Source organism: Mugil cephalus, chromosome 13 (genome assembly GCF_022458985.1).
Source record: "Mugil cephalus isolate CIBA_MC_2020 chromosome 13, CIBA_Mcephalus_1.1, whole genome shotgun sequence".
NCBI classification, from domain to species: Eukaryota; Metazoa; Chordata; class Actinopteri; order Mugiliformes; family Mugilidae; genus Mugil; species Mugil cephalus.
Window position 1 is genome coordinate 8929646 of NC_061782.1, and position 20449 is coordinate 8950094.

General features: G+C 42.2%; 3 protein-coding genes across 3 annotated transcripts in view; 2 read left to right on the plus strand and 1 right to left on the minus strand.

Annotated features, from left to right (window-relative positions):
* Positions 1–344: 344 nt before the first annotated feature.
* On the plus strand, positions 345–7785 carry memo1 (mediator of cell motility 1). The gene is made up of 9 exons (XM_047603399.1): positions 345–838; positions 2782–2863; positions 2965–3033; positions 3200–3312; positions 3765–3876; positions 4256–4398; positions 4530–4606; positions 4832–4936; positions 5125–7785. Exons 1-9 carry the CDS (start codon positions 778–780, stop codon positions 5254–5256), a joined length of 894 nt encoding a protein of 297 aa, XP_047459355.1. The 5' UTR covers positions 345–777; the 3' UTR covers positions 5257–7785.
* A 2871-nt stretch (positions 7786–10656) lies between these two features.
* mkks (MKKS centrosomal shuttling protein) lies at positions 10657–13422 on the minus strand. The gene is made up of 4 exons (XM_047603386.1): positions 12295–13422; positions 11981–12162; positions 11519–11629; positions 10657–11433 (listed from the first exon to the last, which is right to left on the minus strand). The coding sequence occupies exons 1-4, from the start codon at positions 13268–13270 to the stop codon at positions 11014–11016; spliced, it is 1689 nt and encodes a 562-aa protein (XP_047459342.1). The 5' UTR covers positions 13271–13422; the 3' UTR covers positions 10657–11013.
* A 384-nt stretch (positions 13423–13806) lies between these two features.
* LOC125018935 (SLX4 interacting protein) overlaps positions 13807–20449 on the plus strand; it is a 29825-nt gene continuing 23182 nt past the window's right edge. The window contains exons 1-2 of the mRNA XM_047603394.1: positions 13807–13920; positions 14330–14391. Of these exons, the coding sequence (XP_047459350.1) occupies positions 14365–14391 (27 nt within the window). The 5' untranslated portion in view covers positions 13807–13920; positions 14330–14364. The remainder of the gene's footprint in view (positions 13921–14329; positions 14392–20449) is intronic.

A 20449-nucleotide genomic window follows, 5' to 3' on the forward strand; every position in this document is an offset into this window, starting at 1 on the left:
TGCATATTTTTGTCTTGGCAAAAGATGAACGACAAATTAAGCTGCATTAAGTTGCTGCACTATGGGCCTCTGAAGTAGAAAATTCCAATCCTGTGTAAATATAAATACAAGGAACAAACACTGCTTGTACCATTAACTATATATACTATATTCCTTAAATATATAATAAATAAATGTGTAAATATATGTGTAAAGACGTCTTGTACCCGCTCACCTGACGGGCAGTGCAATTTCATAATCAAACAATCACGTCAATTTAGGACACGCCCCTTGTGTTTCTTTAGCGAATCACGTCAAGCTGGCCAACCGAGGAACCAATCAAAACCCTCTGACGTCACTCTAATAACAGTTTCAGAAACGCCCGTTACCTGGCTCAGCAGACAAACCAGTAAAATCCTCAGATCCCGGCAGTGACAGCGCTTGGTTTTTATTATTTTTCTCCCCGCATTCGTTCGTGGCACATCGCAAAGACTTTGAAATTTGTGCCTTCGTAAATTTACACGATAACATCGCCAAAACTGCCCGACAAACTGACGTTAGCTGCCCTCCCCCAGCTTACTTATTAACCGGTAACAACACAAGGGCCAGCTGAGGATAGGCTGAGCTCGTTAGCAAGCTAGCCTGCTGTCTCTCCAGTACAACTAGTACAACTGCCCTTTGTCTTTTCAAGCAAGGTAGCTAGCAGTCGCTAACACCGGGGCTTTTTTGCGATTTTCTTTTACTTTTTTTCGCCTGACAAGAATTAAGTAAACCAAGATAGGCGGCTTGGGAACCAAGATGTCGAACCGAGTGGTGTGCAGAGAAGCAAGTCACGCCGGGAGCTGGTACTCTGCCTCGGGTAACTGTCAACACACCACCGCCTGCCTTAGCATGCTCTATGCTACTTTGTCATTTAGCTTTCTATCTTATTTATTTGGTGACTTTATTATCGTGTGGCATTTCTGTTGTCGTGGCATTATAGCCGATGTCTTCGTGGTTTGCCAACACAGACAGACGAAGGTAATAGCCAGTGGTAGGTAGGGTTGTAGTTGTTATCCCTCTGATTAAAAAGTCGACTAGCTTTTTTTTTTTTTTTTTTTTAACTGGTATTGACTACCTCGCCCGTTATCCCATACGGCGCATGGATAGTTTGAGCTTATTCAGCACTTCATTTTCGGACGGTGTTTCAAAACACACAGGCGTCTTTCTGCTCAGCATTTTTATTTTATTTTTTATTTTTTTTTTGACGATCTATCAACTCAACCGGAGCTAACTTGGCTAATATTGCAGAACTTCCTGGCCTACGTGCTACCTGGCCAGCTACACTATACATATCCCGTAACATATCTGCCTATTTAAACATAAGCTGCTGTTCTTGTCATTGGTCTTGTTATTCTCCGTGACAGTGATTCGCCTAAGTTATGTGCAGAAACACTCCCTGCCATGAAACAAAGGACTGGGTAGGGGAGGGCAGAAAGCTGAAGGTTCATATTGCACCCCTTCCCCCATTTGCAGCTATACGGTTGTTTTCATGAAACCCCGCAAGGCTGTCTGTTTATCCTTCACAAGCCTGCTTCACTGCATTGTTGGGTTACAGCCTTTTTCGACAGCACATGTACCTATTAATAAACAACACCGATATTTTTTATTGCATGTCAACCACAAAGGACGGTGCAAAGGCTAATATAAATCTATATCATTGTCGATGTCCTCCTTTTTTCTTTTCTATTTTTTTTTTTTTTTTTTTAAAACAAAAACGGATACTTGTTTTGCCAGGAGGTTTAATTATAATCCAGTCAGCTTAGTGTGGTTGATGCTGACATAAAGATAACTCCTCTGGACACTGTATTGTATCGTAACATAAGCAGTAGATTCCATAGTTAGCAAGATTAAAACATGGATTATTTAATTCTTTATTGTAGAGTTAAAGGTTTAATGTTACACTTACACGGTCCTGCTAATAAATGTTTAGGAAGAGCTGCGTTATGCATCACTGGAGATGGGTGATTATCTGTACTGAATGTGGTTTGGATTATTCAAGTTTATTTCCATTTCAAATGCAAAATACCGTTACTTAAGTGACGAGGCTGAATTAATCGCTGTCACATTGAGATTCCACATCTCGAGCATTATTATTAAGCGCACATGCTGCCATCAAGAAATGCCAGGATCTTATTATATTGATTAGACAAATTTATCTGCTGTGTCATTCTCTCGATTTACCACAAATATATATACACACTGAGTAGTGAAACTATTTAAACTACTGTCAGGAGAAGTAAATAACATCTTGTGACAATTGAACGTTCTGCTGGGAAACATTTGGACTTGTCATTTGTGTGGATGTTACTTAGACATGAATCACCCACCTAGACCAGATCAGGCACCCCCACCTCATAGCAATGACACTCCTTAATGACAGTAGCCATCCCCAGCAGGATGCACACTGACACAAGCACACACACAAAAATGTTTTAAGAACAACTCAAAAAGCATGGTCCAAATTCATTAGATCCCAAACTGATCAAGTGTTTTTGGGATGCACTAGAACAAGCCTGATCCACAGAGGCCCCACCCCTCAACCTCAAAATGACACAAAGGCCCCCCACTAACATTTTCTTGCCGGACACCCTCCCTCACAAGACCCATGTCCATTCTCTGATGAGTGTTTTGGAGGCATAAGGGAAACCTACACAATATTAGGAAGGTGGTCATAATGTTATGCCTTTATAATGCTGGTATTTATATATATATATATATATATATATATATATATTTTTTTTTTTATTTCTATCTTTTCAGGATCCCAGCTGAATGCACAGCTAGAAGGCTGGCTGTCCCAAGCACAGTCCACCATCAGACCTGCTAGAGCTATCATAGCACCGTGAGCACACATTGACAAATAGAAGATAATTAAAAAAGGAAAAATCTTACGAACACGCTGAAATGCCGCCTGATCCTGATTTGTCATGTGCTTATTTGCAGCCATGCCGGGTACACCTACTGTGGTGCTTGTGCAGCGCATGCCTACAAGCAGGTTGATCCCTCTGTCACGTAAGTTGTTCAGGTTTCTTTTTTATTAAGAAAAGCGTCAGTGGGACAGTTTCTTAATTTCACTGCACTTGCAGAACGAACAGATGTTGGTGTCTGGATTAGGACATCGAGCTGGTGGAGTTTTTATGAACAGAGTCATTGAGATAAATATCCTGTTGCCCTTCAGTCGTAGGGTGTTCATCCTGGGACCTTCACACCATGTGCCCCTCTCCCGCTGTGCCCTGTCACCTGCAGACATCTATAGAACGCCCCTCTATGACCTGAGAATCGACCAGAAGGGTATTTCCCACATGTCGTACAAATTTCTACATTTGTGTGTGTGTGTTTGTCCTTCAGTCTCATTTGTTAACTTGTGCTGACTGATACATTATGTATGAAGGCATTTTAAGGGTTAGTCATGCCGTTTTGGATCATTGCACCTCAAAATGTTGTAAAAAAAAAACAAACAAACAAGCATGTGTTTGACCCCATCTGACCATTATAGCCTAATCTGACCACAACTCCAACATGCATACTAGCAGTTTTGCGTGGCAATGCTGTTTTAATTGTCCCTTAGAAATCAGACAGTTCCCTGGCTCCTTGGATACAGAATTTCTCAATGTTTAGGTTTTGCTCATCTAGCCACTTATCTCAGTTCCACCTCTGAATACGTGCGCAGCTCCCAAAATAACTTAATCACTTGACATGGGTATGATAACACACTCAAATTAAATGAAACCTCTCTTTCACAGTTTATGCTGACCTCTGGAAAACTGGGTTGTTTGAGAGGATGAGTATGCAGACAGATGAAGATGAGCACAGTATTGAAATGCACTTGCCTTACACTGCTAAAGCCATGGAGAGGTAACGCACACAGAAGTTACATAATTTAACCAAACTAACAGTGTACAGCTCAATTTTAAGTGTTACCGACAAGTAAGAAGACGGTACAGATATGTGTCATTCTGTTTTGTCTTGTCATTACCTTTCTCTACATATTGTAAAGCAGAGCCACACTGGTGTAGGGAAACTTGGAAAGTGTGGTAGATGCATAATTGATAAAGCCTTCTGTTGGCTGGCTTGTGTCAAAAGCATTTTCTTGGTTCTGAAAAGCAAGGAGTTCATCCTATGAATGGAACAGAGTCCTTTAGCTGTTATAGTAAGTTGTACTAAAAACATGTTGGTATTAGTCATGAAGGTGTTGTGTGTACGGTGTCTTTAACCCACTGATCTTGCGTTTCAGTCACAAAGACGAGTTTAGCATCGTCCCCGTGCTCGTGGGCGCCCTGAGTGAGTCTAAGGAGCAGGAATATGGGAAAGTGCTCAGCAAGTACCTGGCAGACCCATCCAACCTTTTCATCATCTCTTCGGACTTCTGCCACTGGGGTAAGTGCAGAGCTTTTACGCTTTCATCTCGGCTTTTAAAAGTGTTGTTTGTGATGACAGGATAACTCCATGCTGAACCTTTGACAAGACTCAACCCAGCTGTGCACCGTTGTCTGTTTTGTGTTTTGAAGGCCAACGGTTTCGCTACACATACTACGACGAATCTCAAGGAGAGATCTACAGGTCTATCGAGCATCTTGATAAAATGGTAACCACTGAGATATTTTAGTAATTCATTTTGTTGTAAAATGCCCTTTTCCACTCTTGGGGAAGCAGGAAGGTTCATTGTCACACTTTACCGTGACACTTAATGGAAGCGAGCTACCATTAATTCTACATGTTTTGTTTTTTTTACCAATGTGCTGGCTGTAAATGAACTATGTTTTTAGGACATTAAGAACACGCTAACCTTTTATCACTTCTGCTTATTCAGGGGATGGGCATTATAGAACAGCTGGATCCAATGTCTTTCACTAACTACTTGAAGAAGTACCGCAACACCATCTGTGGGCGTCACCCTATCGGAGTGCTGCTAAATGTAAGTACCACAGAAGAAGAGGCTCTGGGCATATCCATATTTCACTTTAGTTGACTGTTGATTGCAGCTGAACGACAGTCAGTAAATATATATATATATATGGATGTATGGATATGGCTACGTCTGGCCAATAAACGATGAATAACGTGGTGCTACAGTGATGCTGAGTGGATGTTACTGTTTTGCAGGCTGTGGCTGAACTGAGAAAGTCTGGTTTAGAAATGAACTTCTCTTTCCTGAACTACGCCCAGTCAAGTCAGTGCAGGAACTGGCAGGACAGCTCCGTGAGTTACGCTGCTGGGGCGCTCATCGTTCATTGAGGTCAACCTTCGCAGGGGCCACCGCAACGCCGCCACCCTGCCCTTACTTATCTATCGCCATAACCCGACCCAGACACCCTTCCTCTCTCTCCCCCCTCCCCTCCCCCGCCTCCCCCGAGTTACACCCACTATTTGCAGGAAGGACCTTGATACTCGAAGCCAATATAGTCTCCTTTCTCTGTCTCTCCTTCAACTCTCCTCCGCCTTTTCTCTACCCTCCTCTCAGTTTGAAGTGTGTCTCAGAGCTTTCGGTTGAAACATTTTTGCTTGAAGTGCAGTTTTATAGGAGCGAATCCTTAGAGGAGATAGGAAGAGTAGAAATTGTTTCTGCTTGGAGTAAGCATAGGGAGGGGGAATTCTTATTAGGATATTTTGTGAGGACTAATGCCGTCCTCTTGGTCCCTTTTTTGTGTTCTGACAAAAAAAAAAATTTTAGTTGTAGTAACATTATCTTTATATTTGGGCTCAATCACTTTTTCTTGTATTTTGCCTCAGAAAAACAATTAAAATAAAACTGCAGATACTAACAGAGAATATTGAAATGTTGCCGGATGAAAATGAGTGTTTTGACTGACTGCCCTAAGATGCGTTCTACTTAAACTCTGAAATCAGTGTCATAGGTAATTAATACCAATACTTTACATATGTTGTAGTTGCTAACAAAGGGCTGCATCCAACGGAGTTCACTAACCCCATACTGTACAAAACCAAAAACATTATTATCTTATTAGTTTATAAAATATACTATTTTATTCATATTCCTTTTAATTAGGTAGATTTATTGTATGTGTTTTATTATTATACGTGTGTTTCTGTTTTGGCCTGGGTGCCCCGAGACGATGTGCTTACTGTTACTACACGGTATCTGCACTCTAGGAGGGATTTACAACTTTTTCTTTTTTTGTTAATATTTTGATTGACTTATGAAAAATATTATTGGGATGTTTTCATCCTTATGTTTAGTTTTTACTTCTTTGCTCTCGAGTCAGCGGCTACGTTTACATGGACTCTAGTGTTATAATCAGAGTAAAATCAGAGCATAAAAGCCTCGTGTGACCACCTCAGTCTGAGCAGACTGGTCCAACTGGAAGGGATTTTCAGTCTAGTCGATAGGGGTGGTGCAAACCTTTAAAAAGGTGTTCAGAGCAAACATGTTAGAGCTTTATGTCCAATTAAAAGCTTGATTTGATTATTATTTAATACTTTTATTCAGCCTCACAGCCGTGGCAAAACAATAAGTTAGTAAAATGAGACGTAGACTTAGCGACATGAAAACGTGGGTCTGTCTCACTCCATCATTTTCTTCTGTTAAACATCCAGAACCAGAAGTTATTTTTGTGTTTTCAGCCTGGATCATTTTATTCAGCATCCGTCTCTTAACAGAATGATTTTGATCGTACCTCATTAGTGTCCGTGTACACGTAGCCCTGTAGAGTATCAGTTACACAAGTTTACTGCAGACGAAGAGCACAACTGCATAATGTTTTCTAACATAAAAACTGGCAGATGTGGGTTCATGGCTTTTCTCAGACGAATCAGAAAAAACACTTGACTATTTATGTGGCGAAACGTCGAGTCTGAGCGGAGGCAACGTTTCTGAATGTTTTCACAGATGAGCGAACGTCCGGACACACGGAAGCTGACTTCAAAACTGCACTTGTTATCAGCAGCAGCGTAGCGACAACATGATCCGCTGTCCTTTCATCTCCCGATTTGATGTCACTGACTTTTTGCTGCTGAAGTCGGTTATTCCCATTTAAATAATGCGGTCCTCCAACTTAGGTCCCTCCCTCTTGGCACCGTAAGAAGTGTCACGCTTTGCATTGAGCTACAATATCTGCTTGAACCAAGCGGGCACAGGCTGAAAGATAAATCCCCAGACCTACTTTGACCTCTACAGCTAATTTAAGGGAAACTAGTAGAGCATGACACACTGTGCTATTGTGCCTTTTTAATCACTGTTGCACATATACATATAAAGCGTATTCTCACTTTTAGTCTTATATTAGGATGTGTACTTCCATTTTTCTTTTGTTTTCCCACGTGTTTCTTCCCCTTTGCCTATTGCCCAACATCGTCTCCAGCATCGCCCGAACGCACCAGGCGTATATGACCTGCCCTCCCCTCCCCTCTCCCCACCCTCCTCTCTCTCCCATCTGTTGGTCTAAAATGGCACCAACTGTTATCTTCTTTCTCCAGCAGGGAGTGGTGTTCTGTTTTTTTCTCCAAAATCACCTCATTCCTGTAGAGAGCGAGAGAGGGACGAAGGCTAAAACCTCAGCACTGTTCATGTTCCGTTTATGGATATATGTTTGTCTTAGAAAATGGTTTTTGTATTATAACTTTTCTTTTCTTCGTTAGAGGATTGGAACTTACACGTCACAGACCTAAAAAAAAAATATACTACTTAACTACTCCCCTTAAAGGAGTTTTTTTGATCTCAGGTTCCACTGACAAAGCATCCCAAAAGGCTCTTCAGATAAGGCCGAGGATTCATGTTACAAAATAAGTAAAATATACTGAAAAGCCCGTGTGCTCTGGTGTCTTCATTTCTAGTATTTACACTCTCACAGGCAACATGATATGTCGTTTGTCTTCCCGCAATGGAACAAATAACATTTTTATATTTTTAGAAGTGCTTAAAAAGTGTCTAAAAAAATTAAATCGAGGTTTGACTAATGTAAAACATGTATGGGTTTGGGTTAACTTGAGTGCGCTGGATACACTCATCCAGATATCCTTAATATATAGCAACTGTGTTTATCCTCCTGTTACCCAGGAGATGTTAACGTTGACCTCACCAGCAGAGGGAGCTAGTAGCGTAGAGGAAGATGATGTAAACGTATTTTTTAAATTTTATTTCAGGAAGTGATAAAACCGTTAACACAAAAGCCCGACATTTAATTCCGCCTTCGTGAAGATTTCAATGGCCAGTCTTTATCGAAACACAACATGACCACCATCCTAATATTGTGTAGGTCCCTCCTGTGCGTCCCACACAGTTGTGTCTCAGCAGAGAATGGATATTAGGGCGTCCTGTGGTGTTTACCTTTGGGTCTTATGGGTTAAGGGGAGGGGCCTCTGTCAATTTTCAGTTTGTATCTTGTGAATTTGGAGGCCAGGTCAACACCTTGTAGTTTTTCATGTTTTTTTTTTAAAGTTGTTCCTGATACATTTTTATGTGTGTGTCCATGTCAGTCTGTGTCCTCCTGAGTGTCATTGCCATGAGTAGGTGGGTGGTTCATGTCTAAATAACATACAGACGAATGCAAGGCCCCAAAGTTTCCCAGCAGAACATTGTATTGTCACAAGATGGTCAATGTTAGTTACTTCTCCTGTCAGTGGTCATAATGTTATGCCTGATTGGTGTATATCGATACCTAAATCTACAGGAATAATATATATAACAGAAACATGTTTTAGCCACATGTCTTTCCAAAGTTTTTACCTAATAGCATCTAATAAAAATGCAACTCGGACAAGACCCCAAATTGTGTTACTTTTTCAATTTGACCTGCTTCATTCGAGCAGCATTTAAATGTCTGACCTCAACCTCAAGTTAACTCAATTTCCCAGAAAACATGCAGTACAGTGACAATTATTGAATTTGGATGGAAGAAAATCATCTACAAGGTTATACAAGTCTGTCCAACTGCTATTAAGTCACCAATCTCCTCATCTGCTTTCTATTTCCAGAGATGGAGTCAGGAGGTTTGTAGAGTACAAGAGTAATGTCCTCGCGCAGAAGGACGTGCAGTGAACGGAAATATCACTGACATACCACTCACATTCTCAAGTCTGACAATGAAGAATCTTTTTTGAAATATGTGTAAAATAAACATGATGTAGAGTAGACCTAATATTTAAACATCACATTCATTTCACAGTTGTAACCAACCCGGGGTTGAACATTTGTAACCACAAACCAGGGAGTCCAAAAAGGGCGCGCTCCAATGTCTTCTACTTATTATGTAGTACGTACTTATCCTGTTATCATCCCTCAAACTGTGGTCGACGTTTGTGTCTGCATCTGGATTTCATTGTGAAGTTATGGTGAGTTTAGTTAGTCTTCCTGTTCAAGTTTCTTCCACCCACTCATTATTAATAAGAAAAGACAGGAAAAGCTTAATTTAAAGTCAATAGGTCGCCCTTCCCTCTGCAAATTTATTCACACACTCGAGGGATTTTTACAGGCCCGAACTGATTCCCTTCAGCTGACTTTATGGTGAATAAACTACTCCACGGTCACTGCTATTGTATTGAAGCGCTGGGAAACGTGGGCATCTAACAAAAGTGTTTTTCCAGGTTAGTATTACAATCACAACCTCACGTACTGTACCTGTTCCTTTATTCTGGGGGTGAGGCTGTTTATGTCTATTTAGTTTCACACAGATGCACAAGAGGAAACATTTACTGCACAGCCAGGCAAGCGTGAGGTTCATGTTTTAAAGATACGAGGATCTGGTCAGCTGTTTCTGCGGTGTGATCATCTCGACAGGACGAGGATTCTGGTCCATCACGAGAAGACACAGAATTCATATGAACGCCAAATGGGAGTCTCTCCTTGAGCTAGGTGTGTTTTACGTTTACGAAAAACATACAAGACAGAAGGGAAGTGTGATAATATACCGCAAGACAGTAATCGGTGTCTTTGGATTTAAACTTTAAAATATGAGCAGAATTCAAAATTAAAATGATCCATAGCAGATTGAGCACAGATTACAACCTCCATATTGATTTATGACAGGACTGAACCAGCCGACAAACAAACCAAATACTCTGAGAGAAAAAGTCAAAGCTCCTCTTTCCAGCTACTGTATCTACTACTTCCACACAAAACTATTCATCACTCTACAGATGAAGGTCTTCCCCGCTGAGCGTGACGATGGCAGCAAGTTTGTTTTGTTCTGGTTTCCTTCAGGGACACGGTCCGCCGCACTGTGCCCGGTTTTAAAATGAATGCAGAGTGTCATTATCGGACTGAAAAGCACAGTATTTATTCTTTTCTTTAAACACTGTTTGAATAAGAACGCACAACTGGATCTTTTTATATGCAGCATCAAATTATTTACTTGCGTATCTTTCATCTTTACTGCTGTTCTACATTAGAACGGCCATCAGTGCACACAACGTTCAACATGCGCCGGCCCGTCTTAATCTTCTGCAGGAGTTCTGTCTGAATACGTTTCTGGTGCCAGCTACTTAGGAGAGATCACGGAGAGCTTTTAGCTCTGCTGTAGCCACCTGGCCCCTTCCAACACTCGGTTGCTATGTTTAGCCTGCGTGTTATTGGACGAAGGGCATATTGGCATCGCAGGTGTCTAAGATATAAATGGAGATCTGAGGAATCCGGAGACTGTGCATGACATTTCTGAGTGACAGCTCCTCTCTTCTGCTACGGGTTTCACACAGAGAAAATCAAAGGCTGTCACAGTTTTCAACAGGCCTTTTATATTTTGAGAGAAAAAGCACCAACCTGTTGTCTTTGTCAGGGCAGAGCGAACAGCAGAAGATGAACGCCTGTGTTTTTAAACAGAAATGACTCTAATTTAACTCCACATGACTTTCCTGTCGATAATGCATGGCTTATGAATTCATGAGAGGGTGACAGTTCGATGAGTTTAGTCAGTATTCTTGATAATATTATAGACAAAGTCATACATCCACATTCATAAGACAGAAGCTTAGGCAGTCGTGAGTGAGATACATAAAATAAACAGCTTTCCATCCTCATTCTGATCACGAACCAGGAGGTTGCTAGTTCACATCTTGAATGATATATTTCACATCAAGTGCAAGATTAGCAGTTTCAACAGCAACTTGCAACGCGCCAAGTTTGGCTGTGAAGGAGTCCAGCACGCGGGCCTGCGCTGGTGTATCTCCAAAAATGGATTTGGGAGAGAAGTCTGTGTAATTAGTGTTCAGATACGTCCACCGCTCACTTGGGCTACTTCCCACCAGTCCGCAGCCACAGAAGCCCAGACTCCCCTCCATGTGTTCCTTCATGGCGTCCGCGGGCAGAGTCCAGTGGTGAGCGCGGGTCAGGTCGATTAATGAATCCCCACCGTCGTGCTCCAGCGCGCCGGCAACGGACTCCAGAGAGCGGCAGAACGCGTCCACGCCACAAAGATACTCGACCTGCGAGCATCCTAACACTGATGCTTCTTCGGTTTTGCTCTAAGAGGAAAGTGTGGCACACTCATGCTCTTTAAGGACATAAAATCAATAAAACTGAACTTTTTTTTTAAGACTAAGTACTCACCTTGTGTCTGACATATGCAGCTAAGTGGGTCTCGGTACAACCACCTCCGAGTAAGGCAAATGGTTCTCTTAGAGTAAGCCGCAAGATGTGTTCTGTCTTCTGGCACACCACCTTAAGCACATGAGGGAATTAACACATCAGTTAATTTTTTTTACACTGACCTCAGATAAGTGGATGGTTCAACTACTTCAGAACAGGGTTAAAATATATGTGATCCCAGTTAATGGATGCTTTTGTGCTCTCTTTTCCCTGTTAGTGAAAAGCAAGCAAGCCTTATGGGGCTGTATATTATCACTGACTTACTGAATAGTAGTGTAGTGGAGACTGTAAATCCGAGCGGAAGGTTGTGAGGTTCATCTAATGTAATGAGGGTTTGTCCTTTTCAGTGCATGGGGTGACCGAAACACTTTCACCTTTGTACATATGTCCTAGTCGACAGCTCTGACAGCCACTTTATCTCACCTTAAGCTCGTTCAGCATCGTCTCGTTCCTGTGGCAGAGAACCATTGTGCAGATCGCTGATTCCCCAACAGGCTGCAAGTGCAACATTGTCTTGGATCCCACCTGCCTGATGCTTAGATCCTTCACCTTCCCGTAGGCCTTGGATGGGATTGTGGTGTGGAAGGTGGCCACAGGTTGAGCACCTATTTGTTATGGTACACATAAAACAAGATTCTATGTGTGTGTGCTTATTCCATTGTTTCTTTGACTAAAGTTCTTGCATGAATTTGCAATTTTGCCTCTGCAAATGGATTTGCGCTTACATTAATGCCTACCTGTTAGCTGAATGAGTGGCTCCATGAGGGTGATCCCGACTCTCTCCACCACTACGACACCGTGACTCCTCAGGTATTGCTGTAAAACTGGGTGGATGACCCTCTGGCATACAAAGAACTTCACCTCATCTTTAACCACCTGTTTGCCAGCCTCCAGAAGTTGATCCAGGATCTGCGAGTCTGTGTCTACACCTGGGTGCACCTCAATCCTCCCGTCTCCTAATTCACAAAGATCCCCAGCAAGAGAGACGCTGAACAGCACCATACGCAGTGGGTTTGAAACATTGTCTAAGTTACTGAGTCCGTCGGGCATGTCCATGAGTAAACCTGGAAACACTGCAGAGTTTAACACAGAATGGCCTTCAACAGGGACAGTCACTGTTTTACCCAGGCTGACTGTACCTGGGCTGTTACAGGGAATAGTCAGCAAAAAAGCTTGCACAGCCAGCTTGCTGATGTGAAGTGTCTCTGGATCGGTTAGCACACATGCTGGTTTGCTGGAGATGATACTGCGAGCCAGTGTGATCAAGTTCTGGCTGCTGCAGAAGTCCAGCTTCACTTTGCAGCCACAGTCTTCTCGTTGTAAGTAGCTTATGCACAGAGCCAGCAAGTGCTTGTTCACTCTGATAGCCACGTTTGCTCTGAGACCTGACTGCTTTGCCTGATCGATAACAGCCAAACAGAAGATGCCTGCAAACAGTCCACAGTCACTGAAGCGAGAGACGTGATTGAGAATGGAGGTTTTTATCAGGTTGATGAATGGTTGCGAGGAGGAAATGGCCGGAAGGAGAACAGAGGAGGATGAGGTGGTTACAACCTGCCCTCCGATGTTGTTATGAACATGCTTTAGTCTAGCTGTCGGGCCAAAACACGATCTTAGAAGCTGTTTGAGCAAATTAAGTTTGTTGCAAATATCGGCGTTTTCGAGCGGTAAATCCGTACATAGAGACGGGGACTTCTTGACGAGGCGAGACATCACTGAGTGGGCAAATTCTTGAAAAAGCTGGCAAAACAGGATCACATTTGGACAGGTCTGAATAACGATATTTGATGGATAACATTACCTTCCCTGTTTCCCTGTTAACACTTGCATGCTTGCAACGACTCAAATAGACACTCATTGCATTGCCTGAAGACAATGATACAGATTCTAGGGATAGTCTATATCGTTGTGTGTTAAAAACAATTTTAGGGGTGTTATTTTATCATAAAACAATATACAATACGGTCATAACAATTAACATTCACAGTTCAACAATTTGGTATTTTGACATTTTTACAGGCTTTGCACAGACACCGTTGTTTCCATGGTAGCAGTCACAGCGTTGCTCCCATTCTGGGTCCTATTTGACAAGGAGTCGCATTCTCTCGCTGTTCTTTAATAATTGTTGTTTTGAAGGCGTAAAACTACGCCAATTCAACTTTATAACAGTGATGGATTCTACTGTGGATTACCGAGTTTGTTTGTTTATTTTGCCAAATTCTGAAAGCTCTGACTCACTCTAGCTTTGCCGTTGTTGGACTACAGACTGCATACAGAGTGAATGTGACGTCATCTCCGGCAGCCGAGGTTTTCGGTTCAAACTGTTCAAATCTGTTGGCGGTAGGAAATTGACAGCTTTCTACGTATGTACACAGCGTTATGACATTAGTTTATGATACTGTTGTTTATAATATGTTTACTACTGTCAGTTTCTCGTTGCAGCCGTAAGCAGTTCGTCTCGTGAGCTCAGCTGTCAAATAAACTGAGCATAAGGTACTACAGCAGCTGGTTAACGTTACACTTGAATAATTCTGCAGCTAAAGCGATTTAACTTGAGTATACTGTGATATCCTGAACAGTTGGAGAAACCTATGAAATAAAATACATACTTTGTATCATATTGTAAACCTCTTATTATGATTCCATACACATACAGATGGGTAGAGTTAGATTTATCATCTTAGGTGACATGCCATGTTGTTTTTAATAAACCATTTGAACCCTTTGTAAAATACTATAATATGTAATCCTAGGTTCATGTATTTATTTCAGGTTAAAGTCACTGACTGACTGCTGTGATCATATCAATGGCTCCACGTAAACTTGTCATTAAGGTATGTGAAAACAAAACCCTGCATCTTTTAAAAATGATCATACAGTTGAATGAAACTACTTTTCTCATGCTGTTTCAACATAAACTGAACGTTAAAATATCTGTTTTCCTAATGTCTAATGTCTTGGCAAGTGTTTGTATTTATTAAGCAGAATAGTTCTAATGCTCGATATTTACATGCAATGTCTTGAATACATTTGTTCCGTCAGTGCCGTTCCCATGTGACATTGAAGTTTAAGTGTATAATTTTTATAAGTGTTCAATTTCACAGAAATATACTCTAATAAATAAATTGGTGACCAAAAGTAATGCTAACAATATAATAGCAGCATCTTAACATGTACTTTTGTGTTGGAAAATATTTGTTCTTGTGCTTTTGTGCTGACCATGGAGGCTTGTATTTACTTTAAGCAAAAATGTTTTCCACTTAAAATGCGCATACTAAAGAATAAGAGGAATCTGCATTTCATTAAAGTGTTTCTGCTGACATTATAAACAATGCTCTATTCATCTGTAACTGCCAAACAGTAGAACAGCTACAGCCGCTGCTTCCAGCAAGCGGCTTGAGTCATTATGGTCTGTGTTAAACCACTAAAAAACTGCTGTGCAGTTGTGGAAAATATGCAACATGGGACAAAAGTGTATTCTTGCGTTTTTTTTTTCTTTTAATATCATGCTGCAGTATCTTTCATTTTGCCTGCATTAATTGTTGCCTTCTCAGTAGTTGCCTATATGTCCACTAGAGGGAAGTACAGATACATGTTTTAGCCGTCTTGATGTTGTTATTCCTTCTGTCGAAAAAGTTTCTGGTCACCTTTTTCAAATCTTAACTGAATGCCTCCCTGAGAGCTTTTTGTTAATGGTCCCAACCAGTGTAGAGGAAACTCATTCTATTAAAAGTCAAGCTGTTCATCCCCAGTCTGTTACTCTATCACGAATAATGCACATCAGATGTTTTTGTTAAGTACAGGGAAAGCTGCTGGTCTCCCGTTTGTTGATGTTTCATTTACTGAGAGTTTTGGATGAGGGCTGCAGACATTTGCACTGATCTCTCACATCCTCCGTAAGGCCATGTGTGCCTAGTTGACCAGATATTGCATTCATTCGCTTTTATTTGTTTCATATGCATGCCTGCGTACGGGCTGCCCCACCACCCCCTTCGGTTGGTTGTGGGAGAGTAAAACCCTGGAGGTTCACGGAAGGTTCCTTCCCACTGGGCACATAATGATACTGTTGTGCCTGAGAAAATGCACACAGCCTCTACCCTGCTTAACCAACTAACCACAAACAAGTATGTTAGAAGGGATTAGTCTAAACAATAGCATTCAAGGCGCTGCCCTGGCCGTCTCTTTCATAACTCTACCACCATGTTTTTCAATGAATAAATTACCTTCTTAAAATATTAAAGAAGAAAATCCACACAGAGAAATAGTTTTCACTAAGACATAGTGCCAACGCTGTTTGCTGGCTTGCACAGAGAGTGAGGATTATCGAAGTAATTATGAGTTATGTTCATGGATTCGCTGTGCCACATTTTGTAGGCTGTTCAGCAGTGTGTTTTATGGTCTTTTCTTCTGAAATGTTTTCAAAGCAGCTCCCTCCGTGGTCTGTGGAACTGCAGGAGGTGCTGGTATGCTCTTTCGTAAATAGGCTTAGACTATATAGTGACCTGCCACTTCTCAGATCTCCCAAAAGGGCCTGCAGGCTAAATCGCTGATCCACTGAAGCGCTTGCTGTCTGCCAGGACATTACTGCTGCAGAGCCCTGCAATCTGCCTTCTATTAGCAATATGCACTGCTGACTGTCTAACCATCTAATGTAGTAGGATAAAACAGAGACCAAAGGGTTTTAAGAATAAAACATTTGAGTTTTCACAGACCAGTTTATTGTCAGAGGTTTACGTACTGTTTAGTGTTGTCACTCCGTAGATGAGCTCATAACAGACCACACATCGCGCCTCTGCACAGAATCACGGCATTTTCTTATTGAAAACACTGTGACACTTTCCAACTTCTCAAGGGAAAGTGACAGGGTTAAAAAAGAAAAGTTCTCTTTCATCTCAGCTCGGCTCCACTTTGCTGTGCAGATTTGACATTTCCTAATGAGGCAAAACACTTCTCAGCTTGCTATTTCTGTAAATCTACCAATTTCTCAGTGATGTGTCAGCCCGAGCTTTGTTTCCTGAGTGTTACCTGGAGATATTCCTGTCTGTTCTTGCTGCTGAAATTCCTCTCTTGGGTTGTGTCTCTTTTTATCATCAAATAAAGAGGACTCAGGTGTGCTAACATTCCCCTGAATGAAGGGAGGTTTCAACAGAATGCAACCCTTCCATACACTTCCAAAAAAATATCTGGAGAAAAAAAAAATCGAATGGAAAAAAGGTTGGAAAAAAGAAATGCCCTTTTTTTTTTTTTAAGGGGAAACCCAGGTGACTCACACAGGCACAGAGAGAGCTGGGAATGAGGCAAATAAAGCCTGAGAGCAAGGTTGTCACACCCACAGATCTAAAGAGCTCCCCTGGGTTCTTTGCAGACTTGCAAGAGAGACAAAGGGAGAGAGGGAGAGATGCAAGTTTTATTGAGTGAGACCGCATCTGCTGCCCCTTCTCTCCCAATGTAAACATCTGTGGCTGGTTAGTGTTAGCTTCTGAGCTAAGTGCAGTCCGAGAAGGTCTGGTTCTTATACGGCGCGATAGCAATGGCAAAGGGCAGCGAGGTGGGGAGGCGGGTGAAGCCGCTCATAGAGGTTTGGGCCCCGCGCCCGACTTGGAGCAGCAAATGCGGGAGGATGGAGAGTCGGGTCTGGAAGAGAGATAAGGGAAGGTAGAGAGTGTTTTGGGAACTGAGAGTGATATAGACCAGAGCACTGAAGACTAGAAAAGCCCAAGGGGCTGTCAGACGGCCTGAGTCAGGATTTGTTTATTTACAGACAGAAAATATAAAGGATTTTCCTCATGTTGTTCTGCGCGCTGTGGTCAGCTTTAGTATCTGTTTCTAACGTTTTTCCTCTTAAAACGTTTTTTTTTTTCCCCCCCTCACAGGTAATATTTATCAATTTGGCAGTGGGGAGATTTAGGATAGAGAAGTTGAGCTTAGCCTGCAGGAGGACTCAGTTCTATTCATTCACTGTGTGACAGCACACAAAAGATGGCACAATAAAGGATTAGGTATTAAGTAGCGCTTCTTGCAGCCCCTCATTCAGCCTCTGTTCCTAACTCCAAAAAGCCCGTGCAAGGCAGAGAACAAAGTAGAGCTGGCCCACTTTAGTATGTATGAAAAGAGTAACTTCCTCCAGAATTTGGCCCTTTATCAAACCTTTCAGTGACAGTTGCTCAGAGTACTGCCTCGAATGTGTCAAATCAAACTACACAAAGAGGACTAGCTCATGAATTTTGATAACTAAATATGTCAGGTTTAATGAAATCCTTTGGGGTCCCGAGTATGGAACCAAAAAGATTGTGTTACAGAAGAAAATGATAAATGGGTAGATTTTCTGATAAGTCTGCTTTGAAGATGTTTATTTCTGTTTTTGGTTTTCAGCCTTGGACTTTTGTTCCACTTTCAGATTATTGCGCCAAATTAAGACAAGACACTTGCGGTGTCCGTGAGGCACTGGACTGCGCGCGGAGATCACTCTTAAAGAGGGGCCATAGCTGGTCTTTAAGTGGGATATATGAAGGTCAAAGTTCATGGCAGAGTTCAGCCAAGAGATCTGCTGGTCCCTCTTTGTGCTGGGGAGCTGACAAATTTAGACCACATGATGTGATTGTAGTCAGAGCCTTTGTGTAAACTTAGATTCTCCTTCTTTTAGTCTTATCTTGAACACTGGACACAAACATGCTCCGCAGAAGCTCTCGTGGCTGCATCTTCACAGCTCGGCCTCGGATGAGAGGCTGACACGTTTGCGAAGAAATCCGTCCCTTCACTCAACGGCACTTTTGCTCGGCAAATTAATTGGCTTCTCATTAGGGTGATTGCATTAGTTCGCATTCCTGAAAAAAAATCCCCCCATTCCCGAAAAGCCCACGGAATCACATGCTGTTTTTGTGTAAGGGCAGACCACTGTTTATCATTAACGTCCAGTTCCCAGTCGAGTCCTGTCTGCTGGTCTAATGTGATAAAAGGAAGTTAGTCTAAGGCTTGCTCGATGTCTGGCGCTCAGCCCAAAACACAGACTCAATCAGAAGCATTAGAAACCATGTTAGGGAAGTCACAATGCAGGGCCTCTCCGTGAGCATCCCACTCTGAACCCCACACTGCTCTCTTCATTTTAGGATATTTACCAAGTTAACCTTGCACCGCTCTTTAAAGTTTCCATTAACTAATTTTGTACCATGTACCCTGGAAGATGGGTCATGTGGTCGCTGTTCCAATGTGCAAGCATGAGGCGAGCAGAATACTGTAATAAACAGATTAGTACCATTCCACGGCAGTATCACCTGTGACCTCAAGTATTTCACTGATGATTAACCGACACATTGTCACCATTGTAAGTCTGGGTTTATTTATTTAGACCTAGTGGTAAGTCATGCGTAGTGTTGGGGCTCCTTTAACCATCTGACAGGTCTCAGAACTCCAAAGAAACCCATTCTGCATGTGTCAAATCCACTAGCCGGCCTCTGTGTTTTGACTGACAGGGTCCGACCCTCTGTTGCTAGGCTTCCCCACGCATGGGTAATTGTAAGAGGCCACCAGTCATCGATGGACCGCTGCGAGACAAAGGTCAAAAGAATGCTGATCTGTAGGGAATAGCTGATACTGGCAGACAACATGCACACACTTTGTAGATGGGAAGCCTGCACATTACTTCTTGTCTTTTGAGAAAGCATGTTTTTCGTCTGTTTAGTTTTGCAACTATTGCGCGGACTCCGTTGGATTTTTATCTCCGGGTCTTTTCCCATTTGTCTCGGTAGCACTGACGCAGAGAGATAAGTTTAAGTATAAAATGACGTGTCGTAGGGCCTTGAGGGCTAGATAAATTCTATGCAACAGTGCAATCATTGACTGAGGTACTAGAGACGTTCAAACATCAGTCATATGGGGGCGCCCTCTCCTCTGGTTGAGCTGCAAGCAGAAAGAAAGGCAGCAGCTCCACTTCATTTATTATTTACAGAAAGACAACAAGAGAGGAAAATGCTCTCATGGGGAAAGTGCAATGCAAAGTATTTGGCAGCTTGATTTGCTCCGAGCCAGTAAGCAGCCTTTTAACATATTGACGAATGTTCACAGCCCAACGTTAGTTTTATAACAATAAATGAAATCAGTCTCCCTCTTTGATGAACGAGCTAATCTAAGTCCTTTCTAAACAAGAGGATGAGACAGCTGGACAAAGTTTGGAGTTGGGAAGTGTAGACTTGTGTCCAGAATAAGAACCTAAGTAGCGAGGGCCTTCCCCTACACACCCTGCTAATTCATTCTCTCACGTCATCCTGAGAGCAAGGCCATAGGAACATCCCCTCTCGTCTGGGTTGTAGAGTTTAGTCATCCTGTCTGTGATACTTTAGCCCAGAGGATGAGGCTGGCCCAAAACAAAGCTTCGAGTGTTCATAAATATCCCCTGTTACTAACTGAATAAATTCTTCTGTCGAAACACACGCCTAAATTTCTACAGTGTCAGCCTAAAAATCTGTGTCTCTGGCTTTGCATGACTTTGCAGCCCCATTCAGTTCAATGCTTTTTGCTCCATTATCACTCAGGGCTGGGGTTTCGCTCTTCTGTGTCGTGTCGTGGGTGGTCTCGGTCCATCCATTACTTTGCTTGTCCAGGGAGAGGCGAAGTTCACACGAGACCCACATCCATTTGCTTTCTGCAGCGAGCAGCTTTTGCACTCATGTGTAAACCATAATCAGGCCGACTCGAGAAAGATGTAACAGTAACTTAACCAGCAGCAGCATTTCAGGCCTCCATGTCCCATGTAGTTTATTGTCACCGGCACAAGGACGTGGGACTTTGGGAATCCACTCTGCAGTGTTTTTCTTCTCTTTCTACACCACTCAAAGAAGTAAAAAAAAAAAAAAAAAGTTAGATATGGGGATGTTTATTACCACTCTGATACATAGC

What these genes read in the sequence shown, in the direction of transcription:
- memo1 (XM_047603399.1), top strand. Translation starts at nt 778, where the DNA reads ATGTCGAACCGAGTGGTGTGCAGAGAAGCAAGTCACGCCGGGAGCTGG. An exon ending in GCTAGAGCTATCATAGCACC is followed by an intron (nt 2,864 to 2,964) that starts GTGAGCACACAT and finishes GCTTATTTGCAG; the next exon opens with CCATGCCGGGTACACCTACT. An exon ending in TCGAGCATCTTGATAAAATG is followed by an intron (nt 4,607 to 4,831) that starts GTAACCACTGAG and finishes CTGCTTATTCAG; the next exon opens with GGGATGGGCATTATAGAACA.
- mkks (XM_047603386.1), bottom strand. Translation starts at nt 13,270, where the DNA reads ATGTCTCGCCTCGTCAAGAAGTCCCCGTCTCTATGTACGGATTTACCG. An exon ending in GCCACTCATTCAGCTAACAG is followed by an intron (nt 12,163 to 12,294) that starts GTAGGCATTAAT and finishes CATAACAAATAG; the next exon opens with GTGCTCAACCTGTGGCCACC. An exon ending in CTGCATATGTCAGACACAAG is followed by an intron (nt 11,434 to 11,518) that starts GTGAGTACTTAG and finishes CTTTCCTCTTAG; the next exon opens with AGCAAAACCGAAGAAGCATC.